At 34.0% G+C, this 19,054-nt stretch overlaps 1 protein-coding gene across 1 annotated transcript in view; it reads left to right on the plus strand.

Moving 5' to 3' along the window:
• Positions 1-4,862: 4,862 nt before the first annotated feature.
• Positions 4,863-19,054, plus strand: part of CNGB3 (cyclic nucleotide gated channel subunit beta 3) — a gene marked incomplete at its 3' end in the record, with an annotated part of 117,474 nt that continues 103,282 nt past the window's right edge. The window contains exons 1-3 of the mRNA XM_039224871.1: positions 4,863-4,973; positions 8,478-8,559; positions 17,713-17,839. Coding sequence (XP_039080802.1) covers positions 4,863-4,973; positions 8,478-8,559; positions 17,713-17,839 — 320 coding nt within the window. The remainder of the gene's footprint in view (positions 4,974-8,477; positions 8,560-17,712; positions 17,840-19,054) is intronic.

The raw sequence follows: 19,054 nt of genomic DNA on the forward strand, positions 1-19,054 counted from the left end.
TCTTTTTGTTTATTTGTTTCTCAACAGTTGTGTGTGAGAGAGAGATTTAGCTTTGGCTTTTTTTTCTTTTTTTAATGTAGTGTATTGTCAAGTTGGTTTCCATATAACACCCAGTGCTCATCCCAGCAAGTGCCCTCCTCCATACCCATCAAGTTTCTCAACAATTCTTACTGCCGAACTTGTGCCTCACAGGTTTGGGATTCAAATTTACATACTTAAAAAAAAAAAAAAAGAGTAGAATAAGCAGATCTTTTTTAGCCATTTGGAAATAACCACCGGAAGTAGCTATAGTTAACAATATTGTGTTGTGTATTCGATAGTTGCTATAAGAGGAGAGCTTAAACATTCTCACCACAACAAGAACCAAATAGTAATTATATAAGGTGAAGGATGTGTTAACTAACAAAATTGTGATAAATGTTCCACAGTACATACATGTATCAAATCACCATCCTATTGTACACTTTAAATTTACACAATGTTATATATCATTTATATTTATATAAAGCTGGAAAAATAAGTTTTTTAGTTAATTTTTAAAATAAAACAAGTTATGGAATAAACTTCCCCCGATAAACAGAGCTGGACATTAATAATTCCTTCTCAAAATATGCACATATTTTTGTGCCCCAACTAGTCATGGATTTCTTTCAAAAATAACATTTTTAGTTATATAAAATGTTTATATTACCAAGAAAAACAGGTAAAATTTAATTAACTCATTAAATTTTTCAAGTATTCTAATGTTTCAAGTGTCCCTGGAACTCCAAGTAGAAAGCAAGACTCCACTTTAAAAGTATTTTCAGAACATGGAAAAAAGCATTTTCTATTATGTAAATTGCTTTAATTTTAAAAGAGCAGAACAAATTTCTGCAACTGACATTCATTTTATCTGTTTAAAAAATGTTCAGTATTTTTTTCTTGGACACCTGGATGGCTCAGTTGGTTAAGTGTCCAACTTCAGCTCAAGTCATGATCTCATGGTTTATGAGTTCAAGTCCCACATCAGGCTCTGTGCTGATAACTCAGAACCTGGACTCTGCTTCGATTTGTGTCTCCCCTTCTCTCTGCCCCTCCCTGCTTGTGCTATCTCTCTCTCTCTCAGAAATAAACAAACATTTAAAAAAATTTATGTTCAATAGTTTTTAAAAAGCTAAATAGTTAAAGTATAATATCATGACTGTATTGTGTGTTGTAAGAGGACATTAAATCCTGACTGCTCAATGGGGTCTTTGAGAGGTTTGTAAAGACGAATCTATTGACAATAAGAATTGATTGTTCATGGGGCCTCTGGATGGCTCAGTCAGTTAAGCATCTGACTCTTGATTTCTGCTCAGGTCATGATCTCACAATTCCTGAGATCTAGCCCTGCATTGGGAGACTCTGCACTATTATTCTAGTGCTTGCTTGGGATTCTCTCCCTCTTCCCTTCCCCCATGCTTGCCTTCTCTCTCTTTCTCTCTCTCTCTCTCTCTCTCTCTCTCTCTCTCTGTGTCTCAGAATAAATAAACTTTAAAAATATTAGCTGTTCATAGATATTTGTACGTTTAAACCTAGTATACCAAGAGAAGAATTTGAAGAATAACTTAGTTTATGATGAAAAAGTCATTTCAATGATCTTATTGCTATTGTCAGATGCCATATAGAATAAAAGTGTGCAGACAACCAGGGATTATCTCAGTTCTTCATCCCCCAAATGGGATAACTATCTATATTTTAATAATCAAAATGCTGTTAAGGGCTTACATTGGGGTATCCATGCATCTAGTAGATGTGTCTCTACCAAGATGGAAATGAGAGTTCCATGGCTCTCCTAGGCACTGTGATTCCCACCTTCCCTTTCTATTCCCTGCTTTGCTCATAGACTTCCAACAGGAAAAGATGAGATCTTCAGTGGAATTTCATAGACCTCCAATGTAGGCATTGGTAAACAAATTTTGAGTTTTTCAGAAAGTGATTTTGGTTAACAATCAAATTGTGAAAGAAACAGTAGGATATTCTACATCTTTGGTTAAAATGGAAAAGATCACATTAGGTGACAAGGTGATATCAGAAGTGGCACAACAAAGAGTTCTGATAGTAGAGATCTTATCATCAATTTGGGGAAGAGACACAAATGCAGGAAAACATTAGTGAATAAAGCAGCATATTGTGGTGGTAGATATTGAAGAAATGTGTGAATTTATATACTGCAAGTATAATATATTTAATTAGTTCTGACTTAGATATAAGTGAGGACTAAATTGTCAGATATCTTAAAGGGCTTTCAATTAAATACTAGTCAGCAGATACTCCTGAAATCACTATTATACTATATGTTAACTAACACGGATTTAAATAAAAATTTAAAAAACATTTCTATTCATCAGAGGAGGCATCACGATTCTGGACTCCATGTGATATTACAAAGCTGTAGTCATCAAAACAGTATGAGACTAGCATAAAAATAGACACATAGATCAATAGAACATAATAGGAAACCCAGAAATGTACCCTTACCTATATGATCAATTAATCTCCAACATATCAAGAAAGAATATCAAATGGGAAAAAGAATGTCTCTTGAGTAAATGATGTTGGGAAAACTGGACAGCAACATGCAAAAGAATGAAACTGGACCACTTTCTTACACCATACACAAAAATAAATTCAAAGTGGATTAAAGATTTGATTGTGAGATATGAAACCATAAAAATCCTACAAGAAAGCATAGATTGTAACTACTTTGATGTTGGCTGTAGCAACAGTTTTCTAGATTTGTCTCCTTAGGCAATAGAAATAAAAACAAAAATAAATTTTGGGTGTACATCAAAATAAAAGGCTTCTGCACAGTGAAGGAAACAACAAAACTAATAGGCAACCTACAGAATGGGAGAAGATATTTACAAACAACATATATGATAAGAGATTAGTATCTAAAATATGTAAAGAATTTATAAAACTCAGCACCCCAGAAAGTGAATAATCCAACTAAAAATGAGCAGAAGACATAAATAGACATTTTTCCAAAGAAGACATCCAGATGACCAAAAAACACATGAGAGATACTCAGTGTCATTCATCATCAGGGAAATGCAAATCAAAACTACAAGGAGATAGCACTTCACCCCTGTCAGAATGGCTAAAATTAACAACACAGGAAATCACTGGTGTTGGTGAAGATGTGGAGAAAAGGGAACCCTCTTGCACTGTTGGTGGGTATGCAAATTGGTGCAGCCACTCTGGAAAACAGTATGGGGGTTCCTCAAAAAGTTAAAAATGGAACTACCCTATGATCCACCAATTGCAGTACTAGGTATATACCCAAAGAATACAAAAAATTTTAATTCAAAGGGATACATGCACCTTGATGATTAGAGCAGCATTATCTACAATAGGGAAATTATGGAAACAGCCCAAGTTTCCATCAACTGATACATGGATAAAGAAGATGAAGTGTACACAGCTTGAGTTTCTATTCTATATAAAGGTGTTGTGGGGATAAAATAAGTGTCTTCCTTTAAAAAAAATCTAACCTTATTGATTAAACAATGAATCAGAAAAAAATCCATGCTGGCTAAAATATGTATATTTTTATAATTTATGAAATTAGTAATCAACAGAATTTAGCTAGGCTTCTAAAGCTAGGAATCACTTATATAGTTTTAAGGATATTCCAGAGATTTGTAAGAAAATTGTAAACTTGTAAGAAGTTTTGGAACAAATTGCTCTGAGCAATGAAATACATATGCCCTAAACTGGTATTTATCAAATATACTCTCTCTGTATCACAGGCTGAATTATATTTTCTCAAAATGAAGAAAACTATATTTTCTCATGTTGAAGTCCTAATCCCCAGGACCTCAGAACGTGACTGTATTTGAGTTGGGGTCTTTAAACAGGTATTTAAACTATAATGAGATTACTGAGGTGGGTCTTAATCCAATATGACTGGCATCCTTATAAGAAGAGGTAATTGGGATACAGACATGAACAGGGTGAAGACAATGTGAAGACATGACGAAAAGATTACCATCTAAAAGCCAGAGAAAGAGACCTAGAAGAAACCAACCTCACTGACACTTTGATCTAGGATATCTAGCTTCCAAAACTGTGATAAATATGCTTCTGAAAAACAAATAATAAAATAAATAAATAAATAAATTTCTGTTGTTTAAGTCACCCAGTCTGTGGTACTTGGCTGCGGTAGCCCTAGCAAACTAACATACTCTTTTCTTAATTCTAGTATAATCATCATTATGAATCTGAGAACATTTAGGCTATTGGGAATGCAAAGCAATATGTCTCATTTTCCACTGTACTTTCTAAGAGTTCCATTAATCTGATCAATTAATTAAAAACTCATGGAAAAAAAAAAGGACACCAGAAGAACAGAAAAAGGAAAAAATAGTTATGGTGTAGGGCTAGAGATGAAAACTTTGGAGGAATGATTTGTTGCTTTTATTATAAGCTCTTATACACATATTACTTTTTAATCATTTGTATGTGTTACTTTCATTAAGTTAGATGAATATAGGTAGGTGGATGATTAGAAAAGGAAAATAGATAAACCAACCAATGGGCAATGTGATCACATCTGAACAATTCAAATCAACAATGAAATTATGTTTACTCCTCCACCTGTAAACTATTCCCAGAGGCATTTTGACTTTTTAAAGTTCATAAACAGAATTCAAATCACCCAAGCAGAAGTAATTTGCTGCTTTTAAGCCAAAGCCCTTACTACCCAGGAATTAGCTAGAACAAAATCCTGATTAAACAACTAATTGGCTTGTCTACTAATGAAAGGAAAAACAAAGTGCAATTCTCTACCTCAAGACAGAGTCATAAAAACAGAAGCTTTCAGAACCATCTCAGAGAAGATGTTTAAATCACTAACAATAAAATCCAACAAGGTGAAGCCTAGAGAGGGAAACGATGAGAGTAAACAAGGTCCTGATCCAAGCAATCAGCCTCAGCAATCCACAAGACAGGTATGCTACTTACATATCTAAATCAATGTTCATTGTCATCATTTTTTGTCTAGTGATGGATTTTTGTCCAGTGATTTAATATACTGTGATACGTAAGATTGCTTTGCTGTTTCACCTGCTACCATTTGGGTCATGCACTTGTTTTTCTTTGGGATTTTTTACCCCCATTGTTTTATATATACTATATATAGTTGCTTTAAAACAGATTAATAAATGTTTTAATTTATATTAGGAGTTGGAAAAGCCAAATAAGACTTTTCATTGCAGATTTACACTTCTACCATAATACCAAATGAAATCATTTCTCAAATATTAATTGGGCTATTGAATTAGTTTCAACAAAGAATGTCAAGCACCCTAGAAATGATAAACAACAATTTAACAGTAATTTCTCTAGACCAGGAGTTCTTGATAGGAAACAATTTGCTGCTCAAGACAACTGGCAATGTACAGAGTTATTTTTGGTTGTCACAGCTCAGAGGTAGAGGTGGTACTTGCATCTTGGAAGTAAAGACCAAAGATGCTGATAGACATCATAGAATCCAAGGACAGCCCTTCACAACATAGAATTTCAATACCATCTAAGTTTAGGAACCCTATTCTAGACAAGTAATTTTCACAAGTTCTAGGCCTATTCATCTGTAAAATGAGGATAATACTTGGCTCTGTAGCCTTGTTGTATAAACTATAGACAGTATATATAAAGCACATAGTAGGGACTTCCCAAATGGCAATTATTATTATCATTATTATAAGTAATTTATGCTTATATGACACCTTAAAGTCCCAAATGATAATTATATGATCAATATTCACTTTAAAATATCGATAGAACAATTTTCATAAATTACTGACTAAATTTATCTAAAAGTGCTACGTAAGGTTTTTAAAGCAATAATTATCTTCCCATTGAAAGAATTAGATGAAAGATGTCAAGTACAAGCAGGAGTAGTGTACCTCAGAGACTCAAATAACATGGTCTAATGATTCAGGTGTAAATGAGCCTAGAGTATAGAAAACACCAAGATGACTTAGCATTGGTCCTGAAAATTTTGCCTTTCACTTCTGATTGACTTTGACTGTGTTTGCAATGGAGAGCAGATATGAAGGAGGATGTGCTTAGCATTGCTTCATGAGAATACCCTTGACTTTTTTCTAATTCTTATGTTAAAATAAATAATTCCACAGTTTGAAAATTATTTATATGTTAAAAAACTCATAGAATATCATAAATGTTGAGCTACTCTTGTGTTACTCCCTGGGAATATCACTACCATGATATTTAACCTTTGTCTATCCTGATTATTTTTCCACAGAACACATAAAAATAATTAATATATCATTCTCTTGGAGAACATAATAGCTAACAATAATTACTATGTGCCAGGCAAGGTGCTATCCTCTTCCAAGCTCTATTATAATAATCTTCAGAATAACCATGAGTCCTGTTATAGTTTGTTGCTTGCACACAACTGACAATGGCAGAGCTCGATTGGAACCCTGTTCCATCTGACTTCAGCACCTCAAAGCTGAATATCTAGGCTATACTTCTTCAGACCAGGATGAATATTTGTTGAATAAACTTTCTAAATAATCTACTCGCAGGATAAAGGGATGTTAGAGAGAAGGCGAAAACAAAGGAAATTCCTTAAGGAATTGTCTTTCCTTCAGAAACAGTAATACTGGAGAAGTACTTAGATTAGACACAGGTAGAACAACTCTTGTGTATATCCCACGACATTTCCATGACGTAACACTTATGGATGTTGATGAAGTCTGCTGACCTCACATTATATCTTAAAAGCCATACTTTAGGAAATTATTTGCATCTACTCTTTAGATATAATAACATGTTGGTAGAGGCAATATTCTTGTCTAGTTTCAAATATGCTAAATGTGAAAAATGAAAAAAATTTAAAACCATATTTTTATCCACAGAATACAACCTTTTAAATTGGCATTTAAACAACAACCTTCTGAAATACAAATTGATTATTTGAGGCCTATAAGAAGATATTTAGGAATAAAAAATCAATTTACAGTGTTCTTTTAAAGTGTCATTTAAAGAGTTAGTTTTCAAACCAAAATAGCATAGGTGACTTCCATTTGTCAATAAACAATAAATCAAGATCTGCAAATTCAGATTAATCCAAACTGTCATACTACAGAATAAGACACCATTCACATAAATCTACCTTTGTATACATGAAAAAGACTATGATGAAAAGTTTTATGAAGAACATCATGACATGATGTAAAAGTACTTGACTGAAATCAGAAGGCTTTACCACTACTTCATAATATATACAGAGATCCATACCTTTTTAGTCACTTAATCAATTTCCTACTCAATAAGATAATAATAATAGCTATCTTGTCTAACACATATGGTTACTGTGAGGCTTACATTAAAGCATCTGATTAATTTACTTACCAGTTTAAAATGTTTCTGATATACAGTGCTGATAAATAATGTCAAACTCCACATCAAGGCCTATGGGACTCTCAAGGCCCTTGTCCTTGCCTATTTATCTAGGCTTATTTTCTCACACTCTTTCCCATCCAATCACTTCTAATCTCTCCCAAACTGTATACAATCACACTTTAGACTTTTGCTAAACAAGTATCCACTACCTAGAATATTTTTCATGCCTTGTTCATCCAGAAAAAAAAAATTCATCTTGATTTGTAAAATTCAGAGTTACTTCCTTTTTGATAGTCTCCTCCCTTTCCTTCTACTCCAGTAGAATTGACCATTCCACCTTTGTGCCCTGTCTCTATCTTCTACAGACATTCATTACTTACATTTTCTTGCACTTATGTTTGTATGTGCATGTTTCCCCTACTACTCTGCAAACAGCTTGGGAGCCAACATTTCTATGTTCTAATCTTATATCTTGTTTCACTCTGTTCCCATAGGAATATCCTCAGACACACACTGGCCACATCTAATGAGACATACCTACATTTCAAAGGAAAGCTTAGATGCTCAGACAAATGGCAAGGTAGAGGCAAATGAAATAACAAAGAGAAGATAGCTCTGAATTAAGAAACTAGACTACTTATTTCTATCGCTTTCAGTTCTACTACAAAAGACCTAAACCAGGACCAACACTAGGACTGTAAGGAGTGAGGACTGGAAGTGGGAGGACCATACGCCAAATAGACGTAGCAACAACAAGGACAAAAAAAAGAGTGTCTGACACTTGTGGGGATGAGCACTGAGTGTTATGTGGAAACTAATTTGACAATAAACTATTTGTAAAAAAAAAAAAAAAGAGTGTCTGAGGCCAACAAGCTATGAAGGTCAAGACCGATCATTTAATAGTAGAGCCGAGAATATTCATTTAAGTGCAGGACTTATCATTTGCAGTGTATTATAAACAAATGATAAGCTTTAATGATTGGCTTGATCATTGACTGAAAAACCCCATGTTGTATTTTACATTCAACTTTATTTTTATGTAAATTCATTGTGTACAATCTTAATTTTGTTTCTCAAAGGAAGAAAACAAAAGTGAAAAGAAATCTCTCCAAACCAAGATGACTCCAGTCACATTTGAAGAGTCACACACCAAAATACAAGGTCAGAACTCTAATCTATAGGAAAACAAACTAAAATGTAAAATGCATATCTCTATGAAATGTGTTGTCTGATGAAACACTTGACCTTGACTAGGTAAATCATCTAGTGTAAATCACACTTGAGACACTTTAAAGATCTGAGTGTTCATAAAAACATAATTTCTTCATTCAGTCACTTATTCAATAGATGTTTTTTTTTTCTACCTGCTATGTGCCAGGCACTGGTCTATGGGCTAGAGATATAATGGTGAACAATATAGCCAAGTCTGTGTTAACATAGGCATATAATAAACAATATAATTTCAAGTAAGTGTTATAAAATAATAAAATAGATGTAGATTGTACATGTTTAAAGGTTCAATGCTCATACCTCTGGTCTTCTTCCTTTAAATTCTCTCCATTAGAAATCTCATCTACTCCTAAGGCTACCATAACTCATTTCTATATCAATTATTCCATAGCATACCCAATTCCTTTTTTAAGACACTGTACAATATTTTCTTTTCTTGTCTTTTCTTTCCAAGTACATTCTTCCAGAAATATTCCTTTTTTAATTTTTAATTTTTTTAATTTGAATCCAAGTTAGTTAACACGTAGTATAATAATGATTTCAGGAATAGAATTTAGTGATTTATCACTTACATTTAACACACAGTGCTCATCCCAACAAGTGTCCTCTCCTGTCCAATATTTTCTAAGTAACTTCTGGACATATACACCTGTATGTTCTGCTGCCATTCTGTTTTACTATAAGTTATTTTATAATAGTGATGGTTTCCAATTTGCAGTTCTTCTGACCTAAAAATACAACCTCTTTTTAAAGAAATTTTTTCTCTTTTTTAAGTTTACTTATTTTGAGAGCAAGACAGAGAGAAAACAGGCTCAAACTCATGAACCATGAGATCATGACATGAGCCAAAATTGGATTCTTAACCAACTGAGCCACCCTGGCACCCCATAAAAATACAACCTTAATGGTATGAAACCAAGGATCACATCTTTTCGATGACAAGTTTAGTCCTACTCTTGTTACTTTTTTCAAAGTGTGTTTGTAAGCTTAATTTTTCATAGCTGGTAATAAAACTCTTGTGGAAGCTTCATTTAACATAGAAGCTTTTTGAGTGGAAAGGAAAAAAATAGTTTCATTTAAATTTGCAGACTTAGCATGTCTTCAAAGGCCTTAATAGGAAAAGCAGTTATATTTAAGATATTTTGTTTTGAAAAAGCAAAATTATTAGTGTTTAAAGATAGCCTTTTATATGTGCTTGGTATTTTTATATTCTTCACTTCAAAACATGCAGGTGCAGTGTCACAATATCTGCAGATGTTGATTTCTGATTATAGAACTCTTATCTTCTGCAGAGCATGGTTTAAATTTTACCCACCATGGAAATGAAGAACGTAATACATTTTGGATTCAAATGAAGATAACTTTCTAAGGTCCTCTTTTGATTATAGTCATCTTTCTTGGATTTCTACTTCACTTATAGCATTCTTTAAAAAAATGTTTTAGTACCAGTAGAGGATATGTAAATGACTTCCCTAATAGTTTATGATGTTGTAAGGTGCTTTCTGTGGAAATGGATCAAAGTTAGGTATTCCTGGCTAGCTAGTGTGGTATGGTGGGTTGAATAATGGCCCCTCAAAAACATCCACACCCTACTCCCTAAAGACTGTGAATATGTTACATGAGGGGGAACAAAATGCTGATATTATTAAGGATCTTGACATGGGAAGATTACCCAGAAGGCCTCTATGTAATTAAGGAATTCTCATAAGAATTCTTCTTCCATAAGAAGAAGGCAGAAGGATCAAAGACAAAAGAAGATGGGATGATGGAAGCATTGCATTGATGCAATCTGAAAATGCAGAAAGGGACCACAAACCAAGGAACACAGGCAACCTCTACAGTCTGGAAAAGAATAAACTTGCCTTGTTCTAGGCCTTTAAGCTTGTTTGCTACCGCAATAGAAAACTAATATGTACAGCTTTAAAATACTACATACTTAAGTAACAAAAAAAGAAATAATAAATTTTTGCTCTAATCAGTAACATAAATTGAGTATATTGGCAGTATATGATAGTAAAAAGAGCACTGTTTTAGAGCTTGACATGTCTGAATTCAAATTATAACTCTACTACTTAATAATAACTTTGACTTTAGTCAAGATAGTTAACATCTTTAAGTATCAAATTACTCATGTATAAAATAAAGATAATACTGCCATTAATCTTCTAGGTTGTAGATACAGTTTAAATTAGTTAATATATGTAAAGCATTTAGCATTGAGACTGACAAATTCCAATGTTGAAGGGAGTCGGATAGCATAAATGAGGATCATGAATGCCCTGTCTAAAGAGGCCAGAGGCCACTCAGCCCCAACCAGTCACTGTCATATGGAGGTGAGAGGCAAGTACTGCCAGATGGTCCATCTTCAGTCTAGAGAGACTTTAAATACAAATTTTAATTTGAAATCTCTCAATTTTTAAATGTCAACTTTTTTCAATGTTTAAATGGTTTCTTTTTAAATCACTGAAATAAAAACTGAAATCGTGGGGCACCTGGGTGACTCAGCCATCAGACTTTAGCTCAGGTCATGATCTCACAGTTCCTGAGTTTGGGCCTGATGACAGGCTCTGTGCTGACAGCACAGAGCCTGGAGTCTGCTTTGAATTCTGTGTCTCCCTCTCTTTCTGCCCCTTCCCTGCTCACATTCTCTGTCTCTGTCTCTCTCTCTCCTTCTCTCCCTGTCTCAAAAATAAATAAAAATATTTTTAAAAATTGAAATCTTGTCAAATTTAGCCCATCTGACCATTCTGTGACCTCTAACCAACCGAATGGTGGGTACTCTGCGTTGTTCATACCGATGAACAGTAACAACGTAGACAAGATGCTGAATCCAGCAATATTTTTACTTATCTTCTCGTCTTCCCTTTATCTTCCCTCATGCCCTCCACCCCAGATTTGTGTTGAAAACCGACTGCAAATGTGGTGTCCTCTCTGGGCCTCCTGTGCCGAATAGCTCTCCACAGCCAAGACCTAGGTTCCAAGTCCAGCACATTTCCAGGTCTTCAGAGGTGTCCCAGGCCCTGCCAGTCCCCCGCCACTACCCAAGCTGACCTAGCCCACATCTCAGCCAACTCAGTTTGGGCAAAAATAAGGAAAGCTAAAAACTGCTCTAACTTAAAACTACAATGAGACATAAAGCATATTAATTTTCTAGATATCTCAGGGGAAAAAAGGAGGGAAAATCCTAGCTAGTTTAAACAGGAAATCACTCTTTGGTCTTTGACAAGACTTCTTACACAAATTTAATTAGTCTTGTATGGAATAGGAAAATAGCCAGACTATGTACAGAAATTTAATTTTTAAATCAATAAAGCTTCCCTATATAAGAACAATGAGTTTGATTACCGCGCACAGGACATACTATGGCTAATTTTGGTAGTATAGTTCACTTTCTGTAACTGTCAATACTATACATCAGACAAAGGATAAGGTGGGAATATAGAAACAATAACAACAAAATGAGAGAAACTCTTTATCAAAAACTACTCAAGTATGTTTTTCTGCTTCATCCAAAAGGAAAAAAGAAAAAACCTTATATAGTAAACAATTAAGGTTATTGAACATAAGAAACATTCCTTCAAAATGAAACCTGATATGATGAATAAAAGAAAGAAGTGAATAAACATGGCATGTGAAATTTCTGAAAACTTACTCTAGAAAAAAGATAAATATGATGTGTTTCATAGTTTGGAATGATGAAGAAAATTCCTAACCATGCTGATTTGGCAAGGCACAGAGACATAATTAGGACACCTTCAGTGACAGGGGCTCAAGGGTAAGAAAATCTATGGATAACTGAAACTGGAAAACCATTCAAGGAAAGATCCAGCCCTAGGAGCTGTTTGCTTTCTCTGCCTTTCACCCAAGATCAACATGGTTTTGCATTTCTCTCTGCATATCTACTCTGGACTGATCTTACTCCCATCTACTCATTTCCCAGTCTAAATTCTAGAGAGAGCAGTCTGACTGGCTTAGATAGCAACCATTGTTCCCACTGGGCAGAGCCCTTGGAACGACCCAGTTCACCACGCAGATCACCATCCAGCTGTGGACTGGCCATGTTCTTCACATCAGATGCCCAGCTATGTGCACAATCAATAACCATTCCTGTGTATTATACATAACAGAGCTGCCTTGCTGAGGTCTGATCAGCTGGAAGGAGAAGTTTAGGCATAGAAATTATATTTTGTTTTAAATATCAAATAGAATTCCAGACTCTGATAAAACTTCTTAGTTTCCACTTGATTTATAAACTAAAAACTTAAGAGATTCTAACCAATGTGGATAGGATGAATTTTATTTTTTTTATAAAATACCATATATTTTATAGTTTGCATGACTTAAATATATTTGTATAATTCGGTTAAAATAAACTATGTTTTTAGCTTTTTTTCTCTGCTAAAGAATATAGCTAGTTCTGCTTTCCTGATTCCTGAAACATTCGTAAGTAAATAAAAGCTTCAGCATGCCTTATATATATCAATGCTGTGCAGATTTGAAAGAGTTAATATATTTTTTAAAAAGCAGATAATTTACACCAGTCGAGCTGGTGGAACACTTTGTGTTCATATTGCATTTTTCTTGAATGGAGTGTTTATCTAATCCTCACAGAAATCCCCATGACAAAAGTATTTCTCATTTTATGGATGAGGAAACTGTTGTAGAAAAGCAACTTATCAACAGTCACCCAGAGAATTAGTGATGTAAGGATTAGAGCTCTGTGTTTAGTACCTAGCACCAGTTAACTCACCACACTCCTTAATACCTTCACATAAAATGTATTTTCTAGATGAATTAATCCCAGTACAAAAGTCCCTGAAACTAAGCATGACATTGAGAGAGGACAAGATCCCTCATCCTGATGCAGTACCAAAGCTACCTTAGATGGATCTGTATTCTTTTTTGTTTGTTGATGTTCATTTATTTACTTGTAATGATGTATCTTAAAGTAAAAAAAAAAAAAATCCTAAATATAAAAACCCCTTCAGGAGTTTTTGGCACATTAAGACAGACTAGAAGACTTCTAACCTCTGACTTAATGCAAGGACCCCATCTGGGTCCTTAATATGGGCTCCAGCTTCTACCTGTAAATTTCCATCAATGGGGCTTTCACTGCCTCACAAAGCCATATGTTTCACTATTAGACAAGTTTAATTACTAGAATGTTTGGAATTTTGTTTGTTTTGTAAATCCCAATGATGAATCTTTCTTCTGCCTTCTGGTATATGTAAAATAAGTCTTTTCTATGCAACAGTCCTTCAAAGAATTTGAAATAACTGCTAGGTCACCAGTTAGTCTTTAGCTATTTTAGACCCAAAGTTTCTTCAACATTCCTCATATGAGATGATTGCCAGAACTCTCACTTACTCTGATTCCTTCTCCTCTGGATTATTTGTAGATTATAATGTAATAAAAAGAATTACATTTTTCAAATCTGTGACATTTTAGGACACTCCTTAAAGTTCTTTTTCATACTCATTGCTGTAATGTTTGTCAGCTTCCTCCATGTCATTTGACAATCCACAAAGATATAATAAAATTTCAAGTATGATCAAAATGTTATAATTAAAATTATTCTAAGAACACTATATATTCTAGCAACTATAAATAAAAAATTAAACACAAGCTGAGTCAAAATACAATCTTGGATGCCAGAAAATAATCATTGATTATACATTTCTTAAAACTGTGTTGTTATTTTATTCCAAACATTAATTCATTAAGATGAAATTGATAGTAACGTTTAAGCATATGATCAAGGTACTCAGGCTTAGTTGTTTTTTTTAATTCACCTAACATCTAATTACTCAGATATTGTTGGTATCCAATAAAAGGAAATTAGTTTTAGAGATAGAACTCACAATGTATTTGGTTTTTTTAAGAGTTAGAAATTCAACCAAGTGATATGTCACCCACATCAAACATTCCAACCAATGAAAGCATTTTCAAGTCTTCTTTTTACATCCATCAAAAAAAAAAAAAAATTGAACCAACACCTGCCTAATTCACAACTTTATTCCCAAATCAGTTTCTTTCTTTGGATTCCTCCTTTTCCAGCAATTATTTAGTGCCACTGATAAAATGTGGAAGGTTAATGGCTTTCTGCATCACTTATTTCCTCACTTAAAGACAGAAGCAGATGTTTCACACCTGCACGGCTCTCCACAGTGTGCTGCCACAAGGGGACAAAGCAGTTTGGAAGTGTATTACAGAGGCCCAGTGTGAGATGTTTCCAGGCCAAAGACAAAATCAGCCAGGTGTGTGGAGGGCAAACTCAATACTCATTCTTGCACATTCAATAAAAGCAAGCATATCAGAACACTTTGACTCCATATTTTACTATCTGCCATGGGCACACATTCCGGGGCACAATTTGACCAAGTGTACTGATGAGATCTGGCAGTTGCTATGCAATGTGCTCAGAGCACAGTTGGCAGAAAGACACTATTCATCAGAGCAGCTACAAACGAGGGGATCCTGCTGTCCATGTGTGAAGCTGGGGAAAACTATAATGTGAGATTGACAAAACTTCACCCAGATGCCAGAGAAAGATTTGCTGTGTATTTTAAATTTCTTCCATGATGAGGATGATGCTAACAATCTGACCATCTGTTCCCACAAACAAATAACATGCTGCCTGGATAAAAAGACACCCAAAATGACTATAGTTGATGGGGATCCTTAAGTCCTCATGAGTATGTTTAAGGTTGTTCTGCTTTGAATCCAAGAATGGGCAATAACTGGTTTCTCATCTTCATCAGCAAGCTGTGATTAAGGACTTATATTGTAATTAAAATGCTTATCCACAAAGCAAATTAAGTTGTAATTAATTTCTGAATAACCTAGACTTGTCATAGTAGAGGCAGGGTCATTTTAGAAGGAGTTGGTAATGTCTAGAAAAGACCTGGTAAGGTACAATGATCTACTTACAGTTAAATCCAAGTGTTATGATGATGAACAAAAATTCCTTATTAGAAGGGGGAAAAAAGAACTGTTGCAGAACAGATAGTCATTTGATTGGTGCTAGCAGAAAAGTAATAGTGTAAATCTAATGAATATGCTGTAGCTTAAATGAATATTCTGTAGCTTAAATGAGTAATGGAAGTATGTGATGCTGCTTATTATCACATGCCTTTCTAAGAAACAGTCAATAAAAGCCCCTTAAGAAATACTCTGTTTTACATACTCTGCTTGTTGTATATTCAGGAGGGGTTTTTTATGATTATTTATTCATATTTCATGCTCTATTTCAATTCTAATTTGGGTGCAGGTTGTGGTTACTCCCAGAAAAATATATGGACACCATGGTTCATAACTCTTTTTTGGTCCAGACTTCTTAGAAAAGCTTATGTTAACCTTAGATCCTCTCCATCTAAAATTTGCATAGGCAACATACAGTCTCAAAAGTTCCAGTCCATGAGTGCACTAGACCCCTGTGGCAAGAGATTAAGAACTTTGCTGTCAAATATCTTACCATAATTACCCCAGTGTTTGTGGATATAGGAAAAGGATTTTGCTGTCATTTTGCTAGGCAGCAATATGTAGCATAATGTTAGAGAACTGAACAATGATTTCTTTTTGATTGGATAAAGAGAAATGGAAAAATATGGCTTGACCCAAATACATAGGGAAAATAGATCCTTCACTCTTATTTCTACCAAAAGCCTCTTAGTACAAAATGACATACTGAAAGTGCATTTTTTTTTACTTTGAAACCTGTTCAATACTGATAAGCTCACTAGTGTACCACATGTGCTTGTATAAAAAGGACCCTATCCTGTACTCTAAGTAAGATTCCATACACGTGGAACCATTTCATCTGGAATATAGTCTTTACACAGAGACTCTAAGAACATGATTATAGTAATGGTCCTTTGTATCCTAAGTAAAGTTAGGAATTCAAGGGGTTTTCATTTAAACATTATAATGTGGTTTCCATCTTCTAGCCAAAATTACTAGAATTCCAAAATAAATGTAGGTAGGAGATACATAATGAAGAAATCTGTTTGGTGAAATCCTGGGGTTTAAGCTTTCTTAGGCATAAAACTTTTAAAACTCTAAGTACTGAGTCAATTTTATGATTGCCTTTATTCCTAAAACATGTTCCTTAAAAGTTTTATACATTGACAGATTTTAGGCAGATCGTAGGAATTTTCATATTAAATTACTTGTATGGTAAAAGCTTTTATGAAAGTAAATAAATGATCACCCCATGATTTATCATTTTTGTGAATCCAGATTTTCAGTACTGGGTTGGCTTAAGTTTTTTCAATTATAATTTATTACAAAAAAATAAGAGTTATGATTTGGATGTTGATTTTAATTTTCTAATCACAGTACATCCAATTAAAAATAAATTAGAAACTGTGGACAATGAATAACCATTAAATTGTGTTCATTCTATTTCTTTGCTCCTTCTATATTTTCTTTTTATATTAAACAATTTGCTTTCATTAAATTTTCTCTATAATCCAAATATTTACCAATGAATTGATTATTCTCTTGGTACACTACAATTTATACTATATTAATTGGAAATTGTATTTGTAGGCTTCAAGGGAAAAATTTTAATTTCTGGGCTGAAAATGAAGCTAGCACATATTAGTTTGCATTGCTTATTCAGAAAAGATGTCATAAATAAAGATGATCAAGCCAAAAACAAAGACTTAATTTCATTAAAAAATTAGAATGCAAAATTCTGAAATAATGTCAATGACAACACTTTTGCCTGTTTTATTTTTCTGAATTTTATGAGGCTTCAATTTCAGCCACATATTATGAATAATGCTTTAGCAGAACTGAAATGCCTTTTGAATGATTACTCCTTATTAATCTCAGCTTTGCTAGTTTCAAAAAGATATGTACTATGAACTATTTGTTTCATAATACAACAACTTTAAGTATATTTTTCATCAGCCTGAAGGTGTCTACAAGTTAACTTCTCCTGCATAAGGTCCTACTTTGTTTAGCAGGAATCCTAGGGGAGGAATTCCTGAGACTATTTTGGAGAAAAAAAACAGTATCTTTGTAACTTATCAACAGTGGCATATATTCTTTTGTCTATATGTTGTTTCCCTTCTATAGATAAAATCTCCGAAAAAAACTCACTCAAAGATCTGACCACAACCTCTAACCATCAAAATCCAACAGAATCAAAGGAAATGATGCCAGAGCAGAAAGAAATGGAAACTGGGAAAGAAGGCCTAGTCAGGTGAGACGTCAATAAAATACATAATACCTGTTAGAGATATTTCTCAGCCCTCACTGAAAAATTCAAAAACCTGTTTCCCCACTTTAGCTGAGCAAAGTGCAGGAAAACAGTAGTTAGATAAAAGAGGGGAACTTGTTGAAACTAAAAGGTAGTTTCTGTCTAGTTCATTGTCCCTTACTAGCTAGTCCTGGCCACTAACCAGGATCCCTAGGCAGCCATGTGGCTATAGGCCAAATCACACCAACAAAAGCATTGCAATCACATGTCTGAGTCATTAATAACATCATGGAAACAGTCTACATATTTAGTAGGCATGAATTTTAAAAATAAGGAATTGAAGAGAACATAAGATTCTTTTTTGAGTTCACAAAGAAATAACTATTCCAATTCTGTAAATATTTTATTGTTTGATTATTATTTCCTTTCATCAGCTAAAGAGAGTGTGGCATGATGACCAAAAATAATTACAGAAATAGGTAATCTTTATGTGCCACTGAAGGAATACATTTTATAAGTACTTTCTACAGAATTATTGGAAATATCACAAAATTGATGACAGCTTTAATGTGAATCAGTGAATCCACAATAAAACACAACTAGGAGCCCCTTCATTTTGCCACTCTTGGCATGCTATTATGTGCCTGCTGATCCAATTTGAATTGCTTAATTATAGTTAATATAATTGAAATAGGCTTAAGAAACAAAAGAAGCCTACTCTTCATATTTAACATGCAAGAAGAGTTGTCATTTAAAAAGAAATTAGGAGTATCTCTTCCTCCCCCAACTCGCTCTCCCCACCTCTATCTCAGCAGCTCCTCCACTGTGTTAAACCTCGTGCTGCCAATAGGAGTTACAGTGATAATCTAGGACCCAGTATATTGCAGACTGAACAATAGGCATCAGAAAGACAAAAGTACATTTTCAACAAATACAAATTTCGCTGTAGATAAGATTAAACACACGTTTACTCTATCACGTGCACACACACATGCATGCACAGGTGCACAAACACTGTATGATAAAAATTAAACCTGACATATTATTTATTATTTAGGCAGAGAGATGTTTAAACTCTCGGGTAAAGACTAAAATCTTACAATTGGGGTAAGCAATTATTTATATTATTTTTATAACTGTTGGTATTTACAGAATGATTTGCAGTTCTTTTAGTGGGTCATTGTTATCTTTACTCTACAGATAAGCAGCCAGGGCACA

Source organism: Hyaena hyaena, unplaced genomic scaffold, assembly GCF_003009895.1.
Source record: "Hyaena hyaena isolate Hyena2069 unplaced genomic scaffold, ASM300989v1 scaffold_1805, whole genome shotgun sequence".
NCBI classification, from domain to species: Eukaryota; Metazoa; Chordata; class Mammalia; order Carnivora; family Hyaenidae; genus Hyaena; species Hyaena hyaena.